We start from the raw sequence: 20,281 nt of genomic DNA on the forward strand, positions 1-20,281 counted from the left end.
TACAATGCGGTCCCCTCTACGTTGGGGAGGCCAAACACAGGCAGGGTGACTGCTTTGTGAAACATTTTGGCGTCGTCCGCAAGCATGACCCTCAACCTTATGGTCATGTGCCATTTCAATTCACCATCTTGCTCTCATGCTCAGGTGTGTGTCCTTGGCACTACAATGTTCCAGTCAAGCCCAGTGCAATCTGTAGAACAGCACCTCATCTTTCAGAGTCTTCTGAACTCAACGTTGAGTTCAACAATTTCAGACCATGAATATTTTTCTCCCCAAGTGCCAGTCTGTATCTTGTTCTCATGTTTATGCTTTCAGACAACACTGACCTTTCTTCTATTTACACATTTTATTTTGCTTTCAGACAGTGCTCAACTTTATTCTGCCACTAACAACCATTCTAGAGCAACGCTTTGTCTTTAATAAAATCATTACCACTCCCTTTGCCTTGTGTTCCAAGACATTTGTTATTTAATCTCCCCTGCCTTCTAACCTACTCCTGATCTTCTCTTTTGCTCCACCTGCCCCTCCGTTTTTTTCACCAGCATAAACCCATCATATCCCAACCTCGAGTTCCAAAAAAGTAATATTGGAGTCAAAATGTAAACTCTGTTTCTCACTCCACAGATGCTGCTGCTGAGTTTTTCTAGCACTTTGTTTTTATTTCATATCTCCAGCATCCGCAGTATTTTGCTTTTATTATAGATTCTACATATAGTCTCCACAGTGACAGATCATCTTCTACAATAGTGCCCAAAATGTATAGTTCTGAAATTAAACTGAGTTTTTAAAAAATGTATTTTGTTTGTCCACTTACCCAGTTTGCACCTCCCACATTTTCATGGTTTTATCCCTTGAAGCAGACACTATATGATCTCCATTAGGCATGATAGCTACTGATGAAATATTATGGTCATGTCCTAAAAGTGAAACAGGATTAAGTTAGTTTGGGATTAAAAAAACCAAAATGCCATTAGCATTCAACAGTTCAGACAGCATCCGAAGGAGAAAGAACATTTCAAAAGCAACCCACTATAAACTCTGAAAAAGGTCCCATCCAAAAACATTAATTTCTTCTCTTACATGCTGTGTATTTTCGCCATTTTCAATCATTCAGCATTAATTCTTTTTCTTTAAGAAACTACCTTAATACACGAGCACTTGCTAGTCTTAGATTCCTTTTCTTTCGAATATTCTTATTGCCACTGCGCTGCTAAAAGGTTTACACTTTTGAAAGACCTACTCTTATATAGTGTCTCAGCAATTTCAGAGATATCCTAAAGTAGTTTAAATATACTTGATAGTGTACACAAGCACTTCAACCAGTGAGAGCATGGCAGCTCGTAAAGAGATGGAATAGCTAGCCTGTTTTCAGTGGTGCTGGTTGAGGGCAACTGATCTTATTCAAATAGTACCATATCAACTTAAAGCGCTCCGATAAGTAAACCTGACACTGGCAGAACACCTCATTTGAAGGGCAGCAACTCAAAAGGCAGTGCTCCTTTCAGTACCACACTAGATTGTCAGTTTGGTTTATATACTCAAGTCTCGGTGTGGTGCTTCAACTCTCTGCCTTCCGACTTGGAGAGAGAAAAGTGCTACCAATTAAGCCTGGCTGACAGGCATTTAATTTTCATTATTCTGCTGGAATTACTGTGGGTATACAAGTCTGCTCTGCAACTCCTGTAACATTCAAGAGATTTTTTAAAATCATACAACACATGACAAATGAATACAAATATTCTCAAAAGTTTGTTTCCCATCATGTAAACTAGTTTGAAAAATAATTACAATTGCTGTAATGTCAATCATCCTGCAATACATTGGGGAGATGACGATAATGTTTCCAACGATGTGTTTACATTCCTGTGGGGTGTCATGCATCATCAGACCACATTGTCAATAACCAATCTAGTTATGCAAGGATGGCAGGTTGAGTTTGTGTTCATGAACATAATTAAATGGACAGTAATCTTTGCAAATAAAACTGTTTATTATATTTCAAGGGTGAATAACCAGAGTCGTCATTGGCAAAGCTAGATGTAGCACAAAGCAAAGATGAAATGGAATTTTTGACTTTGTATCCTAACACTTTTCTTGTTGGAGTCTACTCTCTTCCTGAAAATGTGTTGAATCACAGAAGGCTAGTATGCAAGTACAAGTAATTAGAGAAACTAATAGAATGTTATTATTTATTGCAAGAAGAACTGAATACAAAAGTAGGGAGGTTATGCTTCAGTTGTACGAGGCACCAGTGAGACTACATTTGGAGTACTCTGTACAGTATTGGTCAACTTATTTAAGGATGTAAATATGTTGGAAGCAGTTCAGACAAGGTTTACCAGGCTAATATCTGGAATAGGTGGGTTGTCTTATAAGGAAAGGATGTTTCCTCTTGTGGGGGACTCTGGAACTAGGGGCTACTGCTTAAAAATAAGGGATACCCATTTAAAACAAAGATGAGGCGGAATGTTTTCTCTCAGAGTCCTGAGTCTTTGGAACTCTGCTTCCACCACCTTTTCAGGAAGAGAAAGTTTGAATATTTTTAAGGCAGAGGTGGATTGATTCTTAGTAAGCAACGGGGTGATAAAGGTTATCAGTGGTAGGTGGGATGCAGGTTTCAGGTTACTATCAGATCAGCCATGATCGTATTAAATGGCGGAGCAAGCTTGAGGGGCTGAATGGCCTACTCCGGCTCCTTGTTCATAAGTTGTTGGCAACAACAGAACGAACCAGCAAAGGAGGACTGCAAACACAAGTAGAACTAACTAAACCATGGTTCTTCATATTGCAGTATGGACAGTCGTTGCTTAAACAACCCAAATTCAAAATTGTGCTATTTCCTGGATAGCCCCTCTGCCTCAGTGGAATTCTAATCCTGCATTTAAAATTTTAATTATAGCCATTAAAATCAGCACAGCTACTGGTAAACAATTACAAAAGCATGAAACAATATCTAAAAATGCATTTGGACAGCAGTAAAATTGCAGTGTGCAGAACTGGATGTACAATCCTGTGTGTAAACTGCAACTGAGCTCTTGTGAAGATGTGTTCTCATTGTGGAAAGGAGTCAGGGAGCAAGGCAGAAAGAATTCAAGACATGACACCCAAAAATACTTTCCCACACATCCAGTGACTATTTTCATTTCAAAGTGGTAAACAGCTGGAAGTATATAGTATAGCATTTCTGGAATAGAAATGCTGCTCAACGCAATGTGACCTAATAAAGGGTAAAGTTGTCAAGCAGGAATTTCACCATAATAAAATAATTATTATTTGAAAAATTTGCAAAAGCAGTATACTACTAGAAAAATTCTCCGTGGTCTTGGAATTATAATTTTTGACAGTGATGAATGAAATTTACTATTAGATTTATGAAATACTATTCTGCTTAAGATGCAATTTATGGAAAAATTGATTTTTACCTGCTACACAAAAAGGACACTTAAGCTTCTCTTACAATGCCACCACCTGCACCCCCACCATCCCCCCACTCCAAGAAAAGAAATCGACTCTTACCATGCATGGTCCTAATGCATTCAAAGCTCTGAAAATCCCAAAGCTTGATGGTCATATCAGCAGAGCAGGATGCCAACAGTTTGCCAGTCTGATCGAAGGAGATATCTTGTACAGAGTCTGTGTGGCCTTTCAGTGTACGTTCAAAATCTCCAGTCTCATAGTCCCAAACCTATCAGGTGAATACAAAACTAGAGTTAACAAATTGCAGGATTGTTTGCCAATTTTACGTTCTCTCATTTACACACAGCAGGACAGTTCACCATCTTTGTGAATAATTAATTCTCTTGAGTACTGTTCCACAATATAATCCATGCCATCGCTGAGGAAGTAATATCTGAAGTGGTATCAAATTGTTATGCTGGGTTCCAAATGAAAGCAAATCAGGTTTTTCATTTATTCCAAATGGACTTGCAGGCAATTATTCTTCTGAATAAAATTTCTATCCAAGACTAATGATATGCAAATAGAAAGTGGTAATTAGAAAAATCAATTGCTAACTTAAGTAGTTTCATAACTATCTGCTGGATCTTATTGTAGGTTATGGCACAGTCTATTGAAAACTGTAACTGGTAATGTAGCTCAGAAATAAAGTATTTATTTACAACAAATTCTATTAAAAAAATTTCAACATGCAAATCATTGTACTTATATGGCAAAAAACATGAGGTTTTAAAATTCATAGGACTGAAAGGCAAAAGGAACCACCTCTTCAAAATACAAGTTCTTGCCTTTTTCCTTTCAATACCTGCATACATTTCTTTTAAAAAGCAGCTTAATCTGCCTCCAGTCTTATGGGCATAACCAGTGCAATATGTATCTGTACTAAATACTGTAAGCAAAGAAAGAGGATTGTACTGCAGGCAGCATAAAATTTAGATAGTTACAAATTGATATCCCCCCAACTTCCTGTTGCGGGGAAAGCTGTAAAATTTCCATGATGTTTGGTGGGCAAAGCTGTTTAGATCCTAAGATTCTATTTCATGATAAAAACCAGAAAGTGCTGGATAAGTCAACAGGTATGGCAGCATCTGTGCAGAGATAAACAGAGTTATGTGTAGAGTTGAATATGACTTAATTGGAATGGATTCAAAATGTTGGCTGTTTCTCTCTCCACAGATACTGCCAGACCGGCTGAGTTTTCCAGCACTTTGTTTTTATTTCAGATTTCCAGCACCTGCAGCCTTTTGCTTCAATTTTGTAATGAGTTCCACTCCGGTTAGCTGGTCTGTGATTCCTGCTGTGAAATTTGCACATGTGGATGAGGACAGTTTCGAGCTCAATTCCTATATGAAATAGCCCAGTAAGTTTCTGAAGGTTGATGTGTGAACAGACACTTGGGGGCAAGCTATGGAGCTGCACTTCAGATTTTAACAGCTTTCATAAAGGAAGCGATTGGAGAATGGAGGAAGCCTACCAATAGCATTTAATGGATAAAATCTTGTCTAAAAAAAGGCCAAGATGTTTGAAATTATTCTATGTGCAGGGCTTTAAAATTGACCATAAAAATAAATCCATGAGTCAGGTTTTTCTGCAGCTTAGAAACCCTTTCAACCAAAATTTAAAAAAACAGCAGAGATGGCATGTTATAAAACCCACAGATTTATTATTGTCCTGATAAAATTCACCTTGATAAAGAAAATTCTGTGCTAATGTGATGGCCACATTAATGAATATTTCTCATCTTGGAAACAAATGTTTGCTTTCTTCTAAATAGGCAGCCAACTCATCCTTCCACAAAAGTTACAAAATGTATTGATTGCCATCTCTACCATTCCTTAATAAATACTAATCTACATGAATATAGATCTATGGAGGTTATAAAATAATGCAAATCGCTTCCCCCTTTTCCTACTCATTTCATTTAATATTGTAAAGTATTAGGGGGAGGGGGCGGGACAGGCAAATAGGACACAGATATTATCTGTCAGCCTCAATTAAAACAATTCTCTTTTTTTGAAAGGCAAACGCTGTAACAAAGAGCCAGAAGAGGAGGATAATTTTACTCTATAATTTGGACCTGTACAATTAGAAAGGCTTAAAACGCATTTATATTCTTACTAGACATCATTCAGCAAGCTAACCATATGGCGATCTTCAAGTGATGATTCCCTTAAGAATTCTATCCTTGATAATCAAAATTGCAAGCACAGCATAGAGAGATGTCAGAAATCACCAATCTTGCAGAAGACTTGCCTTCCTGGAATAACTTGCCTCCATTACACAGCAAGTCTAAGAATGCATGCATTATTACAGCAGCATTATTACACCATTTTCACTTTTAGGTCCTCGGACAAAGTAGGGTAACCCCTGTACCCACCAGCCTACACCAGTCTAATTGCTCTGTGGTAGCATGCGTTCATGCAGCAAAGAAAATCACTGAACAAATGTTAAGGAAAATAGAAGTCAATCTGAACTGTAGGCAATTTGTCTTACAATGCTGCAACAATATACAAATATTTTGCTAAAGTCAGGATACTGTTCAGGAAACTCCCTGCAACATAAAAATCTACTGTTGTTAAAAAGTACCACAAAAATACTACAAAATGTTCTTGTTCCTCATTTTTGTCATTTCCACAACTCCTCCTGAAGATGTAGTGTCCTTAAATGGTCAAATTGTTGTTTGCCTTGATTAGAACAGGAGGCACCAGTTCACAGTATGCATACACATGTCACGTGAATATAGAGTTGAGTCAGGCAGTGATTACCCTCCAGTTCAAAATCTGCTGACACTCACTGTCCAAGATCATGCAAGGATAGATATTTGGGGATAAAATAAAGGGCAGCTGGTGTGCCAAGTATGAAATCAGTGCCTTAAGGAGTGATGGGTAGAAAATTAACCAGAGAGCTAAAAAAAATTAGACATGCAATGTTAAACTGCAACAGCTTTAAAGCTATATAACGATTTTCAAGAACATCATACACCTGGGAGCAATTATGAGACAGTAACCATAGACTCCTTCAGCTAACACCAAAGCACAATTCCAACCAGGTGTATTGGCCAACTGAACTAAAAGCATATAATTCATGTACTACTGAGCATAATGTTTTCATATTTTATGCAGCTGTTGGGTGTGTGGTCTGTCTTGTGCCAGTACTGATTGGATTTGCACACTGTATCCAATGTTTACCATATCTTTGATGCCCTTTCATTACCATGTTTAGGGATCAGCAATAACCAAGCCACCATAAATGCACATTTACAAAAAAATCTACAGTTCTCACAAATGAGAAAAACTCATTTGCCCAAAAGGCATACCCCCACTCCTTGTTTCTCCATATAGAATTTCCCAACTCATGTAAAATAAACACAACAGTAAACACAAAGCTCTAGTTTTTCCTCAAAACAGAGATAATTAATGAAGTTTAACTCAGTTAAACCTCATTCGTAACTCTGCCTAACTACTTCAAAAAGCTACCTGCCTAGGGTATCCAATTATTACTCTGAAGATCTATTTCAGTAAATATGACTTTGTCTCACATGCTGTCTAATTTAAATCACCTGTAAACGAAAGTGAAGGAGTCTCACTTGATCTTTTAATACAATTGCTTAATTCAGACAGGATAATAAAGTCTCCTCAGCCCTTCAGTAAAAAAAAACTCCATTAACAGTAGACAGTATTTTTATTATCCAAAGTCAGTACTTGCAAGAATACTAACATTGTTATGCGCAATTAAAGAATTGCAAATTCCAAACTCTCATACTTCAAAAACAGTTCATACAAAAAGATGCTGTACTGTCTGAATTTAAAAACTATACTGTAGATTAATATTTTCTCAAACGCATGTTCCATTCAGAGCCAGTTAATCTCTCATCATGGGTATGGCTAGTTAACCAATGGATCCAAATCCATAATTTGGAAACAGTCTATACCTGGAAGTAGAATTAGGCAGAAATTATACATTTGTCCTGTGGCTAGGCTTAACTTCATTTAGATATTTTTTAAAAATATATTTTCATTCAAAGCATTCTTTACCTTTATTGTGGCATCTTCAGAGGCTGATACCATGACACTGAAGACTGGATGGAAAATGACCCGTGTGACTGGACTTCTGTGCCCACTCAGAGAGTATCTTTCTGGGGGACGCGGGATCCATTCTTTTGGGTCACGCTTTTGACCCAGAGGGCCAGCTGAAGTGAACTCCTCTTTTGCTTCGTTGAGTTTGGATTCTAATTCCATAACCTGTTAAACAGAATTAAGTAAATCTCTTCAGGATTTTAATATAATTCAGGAAAGGTAAGTTTATGGGGATCAAACCTCGAAACTTGGAAGCGTAACTGGTTGAAAAAAAGTGACAGTCCTAGCGGTAGCAGTGTGAGAAGTCACTTCCATTAGGATGGAAATTTAAAAGGACGTTTTGAGAACTCGAAGCAACAAGGGACACTTCACTACCGAGTATGGGTAAATACCTCATGGAGTACAGGGCCTATTACATGCAAGAAAAAGTATTTTGTAGCTGTGAAATAAACAATTTTTTTTAAAAAAAAGGTCAAGTGATTTTAGGGAGAATTTTCTTGTATTTTCAAAACACAAGAGCTGTATGTTGAGTGTTTTGAGAGAGGAAGCTTAATAGAAATAATTTAATCTACTAGATATTGAACAACTTCCTTATAAGGGAAATGTAATTTAGGTAACAAATTAAGACCAAGGTTTAGTTCGGTAACAGGACATCCTCCTTATTCCCAAGCTGCTCCAATCTCTCAGAACGCAGAATTCAAGCAAACTAAGTTGGTCTCTTTCCACTGTTCATCCTCCAAATGAAACTGAACAGTACACTTGGCTAAATGTTTCTGGATTGTAAAGGTGGCACATCTATAAAGAAGACGGCAGTCAACAAAACAACTGCAAGCAGATAGGTACACTTGAATCAATTTCTTGAGACATTCATATAACTCAAGGGCTTGGATTTTAAAAGGATGGGGAGCAGTGGCATAGTGGTATTGTCACTGGGCTGGTAATCCAGAGACCTGGGGTAATATTCTGGGGAGCCTGGTTTAAATGGTGGAACTTGAATTCAATAGAAATGTGGAATTAAAAGTCTAATGATGACTATGAAACCATTTTGATTGTTGTAAAAGCTCATCTGGTTCATTAATGTCCTTTAAGGAAGGGAATCTGCTGTCCTTACCTGGTCTGGCCTACATGTGACTCCAACCCACAGCAGAGTGGTTGACACTTAAATGCCCTCTGAACAAGGGCAATTAGGGATGGGCAATAAATGCTGGCCTATCCAGTGAACGATGAAAAAAAATTGTGAAAAATGTACATGGAATTGAAAATCCCATCAAGCAAACCCTCATTTTATTAGATGCCATTTCAGGAAAGCTGAATTTTGATTTGCTGTCTTCTAGATTAGATTTTCTCAAAGGGTGAGGGACATTTGTGCCTGCATTTTCCAGCCCCCTGCACAGCAGGTTTCCCGCGGTGGGGCCAGCGAGCCATTGAAATCTCTGCTCACATCGGCAGGACTGAAGATTCTGCCGGCATGAGGGGCAGAAAAATGCTGATCTTGGAATCGGATTCCAGAGGTTCTTAAGGTTGTGTTAAATGCGCTTTTGAAAAATTAAGAGACTTTGGCCCTCTTTGGGGCTGCCTAATGGCCTGAGAGTCAGAGACAACACTGGAATCTTGTAATGACTTGAGTTTTTTTTTGGCATTGCTCATGAGCTGGGTAGTAGTACATGAGTTAAGGTCAGCAAAAGCGAGGGCATGGACCTGCTGGTGTTTTCTTCTGACAATTGCCCAACAAATTACATTAGGATGTTATGTTGCCTCCCTGGTGCTAGGGTCAAGGATGTCACAGAGCGGCTGCAGGACAATCTTTTGGGAGAGGGGGAACAGCCAGAGGTCGTGGTCCACATTGGGACCAATCACATAGGTAGGAAAAGGTTTCAGGTCCTGAAAGCAGATTTTAGGGTGTTAGGAAGGGAATTAAAAAGCAGGACCTCAAGAGCACTAATCTCAGGATTACTCCCAGTGCCACGTGCTAGTGAATATAAGAATAGAAAGATTGAGTAGATCAACAGGTGGCTGGAGAATTGGAGTAGGAAGGAGGGCTTTAGATTTCTGAGGCACTGGGATCGGTTCTGGGTCAGGTGGGACCTGTGCAAGGAGGACGGGTTACACCTTAACAGGAGTGGGACTAGTGCCCTCGTAGGGAGGTTTGCTAGTGCTGTTGGGGAGAGTTTAAACTAGATTGGCAGGGGGATGATAACCTGGGGGGAAATCCAAAGTGCAGAGAAGAAAAGCTGGCAGTGGGAAGTAGTGAAGTATCAACTGATAATGAGGATATGTCAGAGTTGCACCAAGGTAGACAGAATACTTGGAGAGTTTGATAGAATTAGAGCAAGGAACACAAATTCATTAGATGGGGTCAGATAAGCGGGAAAGTAAAAAAGCCTAAATCAGAGCTAATGTGCATAAATGTGAAAGTATGGGGTGTGATTAATAAGATTGGTGAACCGCAGGCACAGGGTGACAAATGGAATTATGTTATTATGGCTTTAACAGGGACCTGACTCAAAGAAGGGCCAGACAAGGTGTTACATGTTCCTGGGTACAAGGTGTTTAGGAGAGACAAGAAAGGAAGTGGCCGGGGTGTGTGTGTGTGTGTGTGTGTGTGTGGGGGTGGGGGTGGAGTTGCAATATTATACAGTGCTGGAGGAAGGGGATGTTCCCGGGGGGGTCGTCGTCGTCGTCAGGGACAGAATCTGGAGCCAGTCAAAGTAACAGCAGGAGCAGAGTGAACCTGGGGGTGAACAGTGCCGGGCAGAGCTTCTCAGTAAAAGCCTGAGGGTCGAGGCTCAGATCAAGCCAGGCAGAGCAGCAGCTAACCCCAACAGGAACCCCACCAGAATTCGAAATGGCTGACGAAAGTGATGGCAGCGCAAAGCAGAGAGCTGATTGGTAAGTAGTGGGTAAATTTTTTTTTCCACTTTAAAGCTACACTAAGGAAAGGTTCTAGCTTTGTTTTCTAAAAAAAAGGAAGAAACTTAAATCATTTTCTACTTGGTTTAAATTTATGGCAAGAGTATTTTAACTGGAGGTATGGCAGGTGAGCTCAATCCCATGTGTTGCACAGCCTGCAGTATGTGGGAAGTCTTCAGATGCTCCTGGCAGTCTGGATGACCACATCTGCAGGAAGTGCCACCGGCTTGACCAGCTTGAGCTCTGGGTTTTGGAGCTTGAGTGTTGGCTGGAGGTACAGCAGTGCAACCACGAGGCTGAGAGTTATGTGGATAGCATGTTTTTAGATGTGATCACCCCACAGCTTAAGTGCAGTCAGAGAATAAATGGGTGACCACCAATCAGAAGAAAGGAGGCAGGCAGGCTGCCAGGAAAGCCCCAGAGTGCATCTCACTCAAGAACAGTTTTTCTGTGTTGGAAGGCAGTGGGAATGACGGTTCCTCTGGGGAGTGCAGCCAGAGCCTAGCTGCATAAGGCGGGAGGAGAAGAGCAATATAGCGGTAGGAAACTCAATAGTGAAGGGTACAGACAGGCGTTTCTCGGCCGCAGACATGACTCCAGGATGGTGTGTTGCCTCCCTGGGGCCCGGGTCAAGGATGTCATTTGAACAGCTGCAGGGCATACTGAAGGTTGGGGGGTGCGAACAGTCAGAGATCGTGGTTCACATTGGTACCAATGACCTAGGTAGAAAGAGGGATGAGGGCCTGCAACAAGAATTTAGGGAGTTAGGTAGCAGATTGAAAAGCAGGGTCTCAAAAGGTTGTAATCTCTGGATTACTCCTGGTGCCACGTGCTAGTGAGTATAGGAATAGGCGGATCGAGCAGATGAATGTGTGGCTGAAGAATTGGTGGAGGGAGGGCTTTAGATTCCTGGATCACTGAGTCCGTTTCTGGGGAAAGTGGGACCTGTACGAGTCTGACGGGTTGCACCTGAACCAGAACGGGGCCAACATCCCTGCGGGGGAGAGTTTAAACTAATTTGGCAGGGGGATGGGATAGAGTGAAGGTATAATAAGGGGTGATGCACAGGCAAGTGTAGAAGAAAAACCAAGTCAGTCTGGAAGGCAGTGTGTATATAGTCAAGTTAAGACACAAGGGAGCATGACAAGGCTGGATGGCATTTATTTTAACGCAAGGAGTCTTGCGAATAAGGCAGATGAGTTGAGGGTGTTGATTAACACATGGTGATATGATATCATTGCTATCACGGAGACATGGTTGAGGGAGGGGCAAGACTGGCAGCTCAATATTCTGAGGCACAGAATCTTCAGGCAAGACGGGGGGGCAGGGGGTGATGTCACAGTATTGATCAAGGAGTCAATTACTGAAGCAGGGAGGGAGTGATATCTTACAAGGTTCCTCAAATGAGGTCATATGGGTAGAACATAAAAACAAAAAGGGGGCAATTACATTGCTGGGAGTGTATTACAGACCCCCAAACAGTCAGGGAGAGGTAGAATGGCAGATATGTAGGCAAATCTCAGAACTGTAAAAATAATAGGGTAATAATAGAAGGGGATTTCAAATTCTCTAATATTAACTGGGCTAGACAAAGTGTGAAAGGCTTAGAGGGGCCAGAATTCTTAAAATGTATCCAGGAGAATTTCTTAAGCCAATACATAGTAAGACCTACAAGAGAGGGTGTGGTGCTGGACCTAATTTTAGGGAACGAAGCCAGACAAATGGTAGAAGGGTCAGCGGGGGATCATTTCGGTGATAGTGACCATAACTTAAGGTAGTTATGGAAAAGGACAAAGATGGACCGGAAATAAAGGTTCTGAATTGGGGAAGGCAGATTTTAATATGATAAGACAGGATCTGGTCAAAGTGGACTGGGAGCATCTACTTGTAGGAAAATCTACATCAGAGCAGCAGGAGTCATTCAAAAAGGAAATGCTGAGAGTGCAGGGCCAACACATTCCCATAAAGGTGAAGGGTTGGCCCAACAAGTCCTGAGAGCTGTGGATGTCGAGGAATGTACAGGATTGTATAAGGTAAAAAAGGGAAGCTTATGGTAGATACAGAGGGCCCAAAACAACAGAAACCCTACAGGAGTATAGAAAGGGCAAGGGGGTTACTTGAAGGAATTAGGGGAGCAAAGAGGGGGCATGAAAAAATACTGGTGGGTAAAATAAAGGAAAATCCAAAGGTGTCTTAGAAATATATTAAGGGCAAGAGGACAACCAGGGAAAGAGTAGGGCCCATTAGGGACCAAAGTGGCAATCTGAGAGAGGAGCCGGAAGGCATAGATAAGGTTTTAAATGAGTACTTGGTATCTGTATTCACTATAGAGAAGGACGGTGTAGGTATAGAAATCAGTGAGGGGGGCTGCGATATACTTGAATAAATTAGCACAGAGGGAGGAGGTATTAGCGGTTTTAGTGGACTGAAAAATGGATTAATTCCCAGGCCTAGATGAGATGTATCCCAGGCTGCCGGGGGAGGCAAGGGAGAAGACTGTAGGGGCCCTAACATTAATTTTCAAATCCTCTCTGGCCACAGGAGAGGTGCCAGAGGATTGAAGGACAGCTATTATGGTACCATTATTCAAGAAAGGCGGTAGGGATAAATCAGGGAACTATAGGCCAGTGAGCCTAACATCAGTGGTACAAAAACTTCTGGAAAAAATTCTGAGGAACAGAATTAATCTCCACTTGGAGAGGCAAGTCAAGGATAGGCAACATGGCTTTGTCAAGGGGAGATCATGTCTAACAAATTTGATTGAATTTTCCAAGGTGGTGACGAGGTGTGTGGATGAGGGTAGTGCAATTGATGTAGTCTACATGGACTTCAGTAAGGTTTTTGATAAGGTCTCACATGGGAGACTGGTTAAGAAAGTAAGAGCATATGGGACCCAGGGCAATTTGGCAAATTGGACCCAAAATTGGCTTAGTGGCAGCAGGCAGAGGGTGATGGTCAAAGGTTGTTTTTGTGGCTGGAAGGCTGTGTCCAGTGGCATACCACAAGGTTCGGTGCTGGGTCCCTTGCTGTTTGTATTGTACATTAACGATCTAGGCATAAATGTGGGAGGTATGATCAGTAAATTCGCAGATGACACGAAAATTGGTGGCGTGGTAAATAGCAAGGGGGAAAGCCTTAGACTACAGGGCAATATAGATGGACAGAACAGTGGCAAATGGAATTTAATCCTGAAAAGTGAGAGGTGATGCATTTTGGGAGGACTAACAAAGCAAGGGAGTACACGGTGAATGGTAGGACCCTAGGAAGTACAGAGGATCAGAGGGACCTTGGTGAGCATGTCCATAGATCCTTGAAGGCAGCAGGACAAATAGATAAGATGGTTAAGAAGGCATATGGGATACTTGCTTTTATTAGTCGAGGCATTGAATACAAGACTAGGGAGGTTATGATGGAGCTGTGTAAAACATTAGTTAGGCCACATCTGTAGTAGTCTGTGCAGTTCTGGTCACCACACTATAGGAGGGATGTGATTGCACAAGATAGGGTGCAGAGGAGATTCACCAGGATGAGAACATGCACTTTTGGACCTGGTTTTGGGGAATGAGTTGGCCCACATGGATCCAGTATCAGTAAGAAGCCTCTAGGGAACACTGACCACTGTATCATAAGGTTTAGGTTAATCATGGAAAAGGACAGAAAACAATCCAAAGCAGGGATAATTAATTGGGGGAAAACCAACTTCGATGGGATGAGAATGCACCTGAGCAGAGCGAGTTGGAATCAAATGTTGGCAGAAAAAACAGTGGCTAAACAATGGGCAACCTTCAAAGGAAAAGTATTGCAGGCAATGTCAAGGTATATTCCCTTAAAGGGGAAAGGTAGGACAAATAAATCCACAGTGCCCTGGATGACGAGAGAGATAGAGGTAAAGATGAAATGGAAGAAGTGTGCGTACAACAGATGTCAGGTAGAAAATACAATGGAGAATCATAGAGAAGGGTCAGAGAGGAAGTGAAGAAACTAATAAGAAAAACAAAGAGCATGAAAAGAGGCTGGCAGCAAACATAAGGAATCCCAAGGTCTTCTATAAGTATGTAAATAATAAAAGGGTGGTAAAAGAAAGAGTAGGGCCAATTAGGGACCAAAAAAAGAGGACTTGCATGTGGAGGCTGGAGAAATAGCGGAGGTGTTGAACGAGTACTTTGCATCAGTCTTTACAAAGGAAGAACTTGCTACCCAGGGCGAGGTGAGGGAAGGGGTAACTGATACACCAGAAGAACATACAATCGAGAGGAAGGTGGTGTTGGAAAAGTTATCTTTATTTAAAATAGATATGGTGCCAGGACCGGATGGGTTGCACATCCAAGGGTACTGAGGGAAGTGACAGAGGCACTCGTGATAACTTTCAAGTCCTCCTTAGGCATAGGGGAGGTGCCAGAGGACTGGAGAACTGCGAATGCTACACCCTTGTTCAAAAAGGAATGCAAGCATAAAACTGGCAACTACAGGCCAGTCAGTTTGACCTCAGTGCCAGGGAAACTTCTGGAAACTATAGTATGGGATAAAATCAATAATTACTTAGGCAAGTGCAGGATAATTAAGGAAAGCCAGCATGGATTCATCAAGAGAAAATCATGTTTAACTTACTTGGAGTTTTTTCTTTTGAGGTCGAAGAGAAGGTTGATAAATGAAACGCTTTTGATGTGTGGTGTATATGGATTTTCAAAAGGCATTTGATATAGTGTCACACAACAGACTTGTGAACAAATGGAATAAAAGGGAGAGTAAACACTTGCATAAGAAATTGGTTGAGTGACAGGAAACAGTGATAAATGGATGTTTTTCAGATTGAAGGAAGGTTTGTAGTGGAGTTCCTCAGGGTCAGTGTTGGGACCCTTGCTCTTCCTGATATATTAATGACCTAGACTGGTGTACAGGGCATGATTTCAAAATTTGCAGATGATATAAGGTTTGGAAATGTTGTCAATTGTGATGGGGATAGTCTTGAACTTCAAAACGACATAGACATATTGGTGGATTGGGCAAACAAATGGCAGATCAAGTTCAATGCAGAGAAGTGTGAGGTGATTCGTTTTGGCAAGAAAGATATGGTGGACAGTATAAAATAAAGGGAGAGCCTCTAAAGGAGGTGCAGGTACAGAGGGGCCTTGGTGTATACGTACAAAGGTCATTGAAGATGACAGGGCATGTTGAGAGAGCAGTTGATAAAGCATATAGTATCTTAGGCTTTATTAATAGGGACACTGAGTACAAGAGTAAAGTGGTCATGTTAAACTTGCATAAAACACTACTTCAGCCTCATCTGGAGTTCTGCATCCAGTTCTGGGCGTCATACTTGTGGAAGGATGTGAAGGCATTGGAGAGTACTGAGAAGATTCACAAGAATGATTCCGGGGATGAAGAACTATAGTTCTGAGGAGACTTGACAGAGGTATTCAAGATCCTGAGGGGTACGGGGAGGGTAAAGTGAGAAACTGTCCCCGCTCAACAGAACATCAAGAACTAGAGGGCACAGATGGCTTTGGGGATAGGGCAGGTGAGCAGGACTAGGTAGAATGCTCTTTCAGAGAACCAGTGCAGGCTCAAAGGGCTGAATGGCCTCCTTCTGCATTGTAAAGATACTGTGATTAGATAGTCACCTTCTTCTGTAGTCTTATCACAGAGGTCCATTTTTTCTCCAGCAGTCCAGCATATTTCTTGTCTAATTCTTCATTCTAGAGAAGAAAAACAAATTTAAAGACAAAGTCAGAAAATTATATTGCAGTTTCAGTGGGTAACAAATCCAATTTTTCCTATAATCTTTAGTCCTATAATCCTATAATTCATTTTTTTAAACCGTTAACATCTCAAGTTTTCTGGTTAACTTGACCCAAAATCAACACCATCGCTTGTCGCCTGGCCTCCTAATCCAATCAGGTGAGAGAAAAAAATCTCACATCTTGTTCAAGGTGTGTGAATTCTGTAATTGTGGGAACTTCTCTGCTTGGTGTCCATTTACTTGCACATACAGCATGCACCACTTTATTGCCTATCAATGTATTTTTGTGTCTTTTTAAAAATTTAATCACAATTTCTGCTTAGAACAACAAACACTTGTCCAGGATCTGAACTTTGAATGCTTTTCATGGCTAAATTTGGACAACACTTCTAATTTTAAAAGGTAACAAAGTTCTAGTTTGGCAATTACAATATTTTTTTTACTGTTTGTGGAACTTTGGTCATGCACATCAACAAAACATAAAATTCTCGATTTAAGAAATGTGTCGATTCTGTTGAAAGCAAAAATGGCTAAAAATTTGTTCAACAAAAAGACTGCGACTGACACACCAGGCATCCAGACCGAGGACAGGTAGGTCTGAAGTATACAAGGTGAAGCACAACAGTTTCATACAGCTGCAGAAGTCCAACTTGTACAGGGCATCTGGATGGAAGCCCTCCGTACATGGTATTGACATCCACATTGGTATTGGAGCCTCAGCAAAAGTTTGTCCGTTGATCATAAAGCCATATTAAAAATATGCCCCACAGGAATGTTTCAATTTTGAATTAAAGTTGAAATATTTTAAGTAGTAACGTGAACTCAAAAACCACTAAAGTTCTGAGTGCCTATGAGCATGCATAAAACATATTCGATTTTTTTTTGTAATAATAGAGTGCAAGAAACCTGTGCGCAAGATTTGAAAAGGCAATATTATACAAAATTGCATTTCTTTCCCTTGTAACATCATGCAGAGTATCAGCAAAGATCATGGATAAGCATCCAGCTAGCTCATGGCAGAGGATGTGCAGCTTGGGACTCTAATTAGACAACCTTCAACAAACCTTGCTCCAGACAGACAAAGCAAGATAATGTGTGGCTAGGTCACATACTAAGGAAAATTCTCAAAGGTTGCATTAAAAGGTTTCATGGAGCAAGCTAAAACATTTCCCAATCCCCATGTTAGTGTTAATACATTTGTCCTTTGAGCCTTGTTGCCTCGGCTGAGAAGCTATACAGGCATGTGGAGTTTACACAGCTTTTTACGCTCTTCTGTTCAGCAAGTATCAGGTAGAGAGATTATTAAAGAATGGCCCAAAACAGTGCTCCAGACAATTTTATTTTTCACTTGGGTGGATATGTTGGCTTTGGTTTCTGCTGTCACTCTGCAAAGATGACCTGGAGGAACTCAAAATAGTGTGGCTGCAATTCAGGTACAAGTCTCTTGGGTGATAACAAAGGATGCCAAATTTTGTCATATCAGGCTGTCTACCAAGATCAGATATCAGGCTGTCTACCAAGGTCAGATATTGCCTTGATTTAAGCCTTTTTCAGAGAAAAAAGAATGTACTGTATGAAATGCCATTTCGCCTGTTATTAAGGTACAAAAATGCAAGATGTAAAACAAAGCAACTCATTTTCTCTTGTTTCACTGAATTTCTAATACAAAGGCTGCAGAAAGTCCCAGTCAGAATGCAAGTCAACAGAGAGCAAGCTCTTCACATCAGCCCACCTGATTTGTGATGTTTCCTTTCCAGCAGAAAAGGTTAGCACATTTGCAGCAGCCAATCCACACTTGCATTTCTCTAGCAATGTTCATCATTGCCTTATATTAAAGAAGCATGGAATAAAAACGGATGCTATACATGAGAGGAAATGTGGCGAGTTCAAAGAGGGACTTTAAGTACAGTTTTCTGAGGTTTTGAAAGAAGGCATAGTGACCTAGGCACCAAGATCCAGAGGAAAACAGCATAGATTAAAGCAGCTATCGACAGTGAAGCAGAGGAAAAGCAGCCACCTGGTATTACACTTGCAAAAGATGAAATACAGAAATGCAAGTCTGCTGAGGGTCACCAAGGTCATGTGAGATGAAGCAATGAGGCATGGATTTAAAGTGAGGGTGAAAATTTTGAACTTGCCTTGCTGAGGCACAAGGCTAGGAATGAATGCAGATGGAAGTATGTAGGGTTTTGTGTGATTGAGGCATACTGAATGAGTTGTGAACTGGTGGAAGGTTAAGATGGGAGAAAATTAGACAAGTTAAAGCTCAATATATTGACTGACCAAGGTTTTGGGACTGGTAGGGGCAGATTCAGACAGACAGTGAAGAAAAGCCCCAATAATGAAGCAGATTTGGTGGAAGGTGTTAAGTATAATTGGGCAATACATGAAGATCCTAAGCATCCTGGGGCAGCTTGATGGGCAACCAAGCAGGTTGTTGGAAGCATAGCTGTCCATCACCATACTTGTTCTTATTTTTCTGGTATGTGGAAGCTTTTGACAACAATTAAATTGCCTCACCTCGGTGCAACAGTGTTGCATGCTAAGTTACCAAATTCTTTCACACCCTTCAATGGTAAATTGATGGATTAACAATTTCTCACACACTTTTTGTATTGACTAAACTTGTGAACAGCAAAGCAATTTGACTTACCATATCTAACTCTGCCTCCTTCTTAAAAACTGAATAAGCCTCTTCATATCCATTAGAGCGAAGGTAGTCAGCTATAGCTCGATTTCTGAAAAATAAAGTTGTATTTTAAAAAGCATAAAGAAACCATCATCTACTGAGGTTTAAAAACAACTTATACTTCATAGTGCTTTTCACAACCACCAGATGTCTTATGAAGTGTTTCACAGCCAATTAAGTACTTTTGAAGTGCAGTCATTGTTGTAATGTCAGAAAAGCAACAGCTAATTTTGTGCACAGCAAGCTTCCACGAACAGCAATGTTATATTGACAAGATAATCAGTTCTATTGTGATGTTGATTGAGGGATAAACGTTAACCAGAACACTGGGATAACTCCCCTGCTCTTCGAAATAATGCCATGGGATCTTTTACATCCATTTGAGCAGGCAGATGGGCCTTGGTTTGCTATCTCATCCGAAACACAGCACCTCCAACAGTGCAGCACTATCTATGTCCTGCAAGTGGAGTGTCAGCCTTAATTTGTGTGTCCAGGCCTTGAAGTGGAACTTGAACCCAGGACCCTTGCGATTCAGGGACGAGAACGCTACCAACTGAGACACAGCTGACACTCAAGGCAAATGGAAACATGTGATAATTTGAAGAATGACTATTAAAGAATTTTTCTTGAACCCCAGAACTGTTGAGGCCAAAAGGAACAGGAGGTGCAAAAAAACCTAGCCACTAGAAGCTTGCATCTACATACCATGACACAGAAATCATTTAACACGCCTTTTACCTTATAAAAAGCTGATGTTGGAGCATTACTCAACAGCTGTGACAGGGGAAATGTGACAGATACTATTGAGGGCCCTATGACCCACAGTCAAGGAAGAACAGGAAGCAGTAATATTAAAGGTGGCATCATCAGAGCACATACAATGTAGACTGAGAAACTGGGAGAATGAAAGAGTCCTTACAGAAAGTGGAGTGGGAAAGTGTGTAGCTATGGGAGTTGATGGGGTTATGGTAGAAACTGGATGACAGCCTATCTCCAGAAATAGAGAGAGAAGTCAAAGAAGGGAAGCGAAGAGTTGGAGTTGGGCCATGAAGTTATTGCTAGGGAGGAAGTAAAGTTGACGTAATTTTCCAGTTCAGGGCAGGATGAGGAAAGGACACTGATACAATCATAAATGTACTGGAAAAGAGATGGGGGCTGAGGAGACATGAATACAACTGGAATGAAAGGCAGGCATATCAGAATTTTCTGCAATCGAGGACTCTCCTTAGTTGTGTCCGCCCCATTTCCTGAACTTCTGCTTAACCACTTTCCTTCCCAGAGCCACAATGCAGTTTCCCCTTGCCTGCATCTTCAACCCCACCAGCCTCCATATCAATGCTCCCTCTAAACTGTCCAACCACATCGCAGTTGGGAATTTCTGTGCAGAGGACAAACAGCCCATGCACAAGC

The 20,281-nt window shown here is 40.9% G+C and overlaps 1 protein-coding gene across 1 annotated transcript in view; it reads right to left on the reverse strand.

The window, feature by feature from the left end:
* LOC144684384 (lissencephaly-1 homolog) overlaps positions 1-20,281 on the reverse strand; it is a 98,861-nt gene that overhangs the window by 28,874 nt on the left and 49,706 nt on the right. The window contains exons 3-7 of the mRNA XM_078548093.1: positions 18,836-18,920; positions 16,064-16,138; positions 7,491-7,697; positions 3,517-3,685; positions 815-917 (exon numbers count right to left, since the gene is read on the reverse strand). Of these exons, the coding sequence (XP_078404219.1) occupies positions 815-917; positions 3,517-3,685; positions 7,491-7,697; positions 16,064-16,138; positions 18,836-18,920 (639 nt within the window). The remainder of the gene's footprint in view (positions 1-814; positions 918-3,516; positions 3,686-7,490; positions 7,698-16,063; positions 16,139-18,835; positions 18,921-20,281) is intronic.

Source organism: Cetorhinus maximus, chromosome 9, assembly GCF_964194155.1.
Source record: "Cetorhinus maximus chromosome 9, sCetMax3.hap1.1, whole genome shotgun sequence".
Lineage (NCBI taxonomy): Eukaryota > Metazoa > Chordata > Chondrichthyes > Lamniformes > Cetorhinidae > Cetorhinus > Cetorhinus maximus.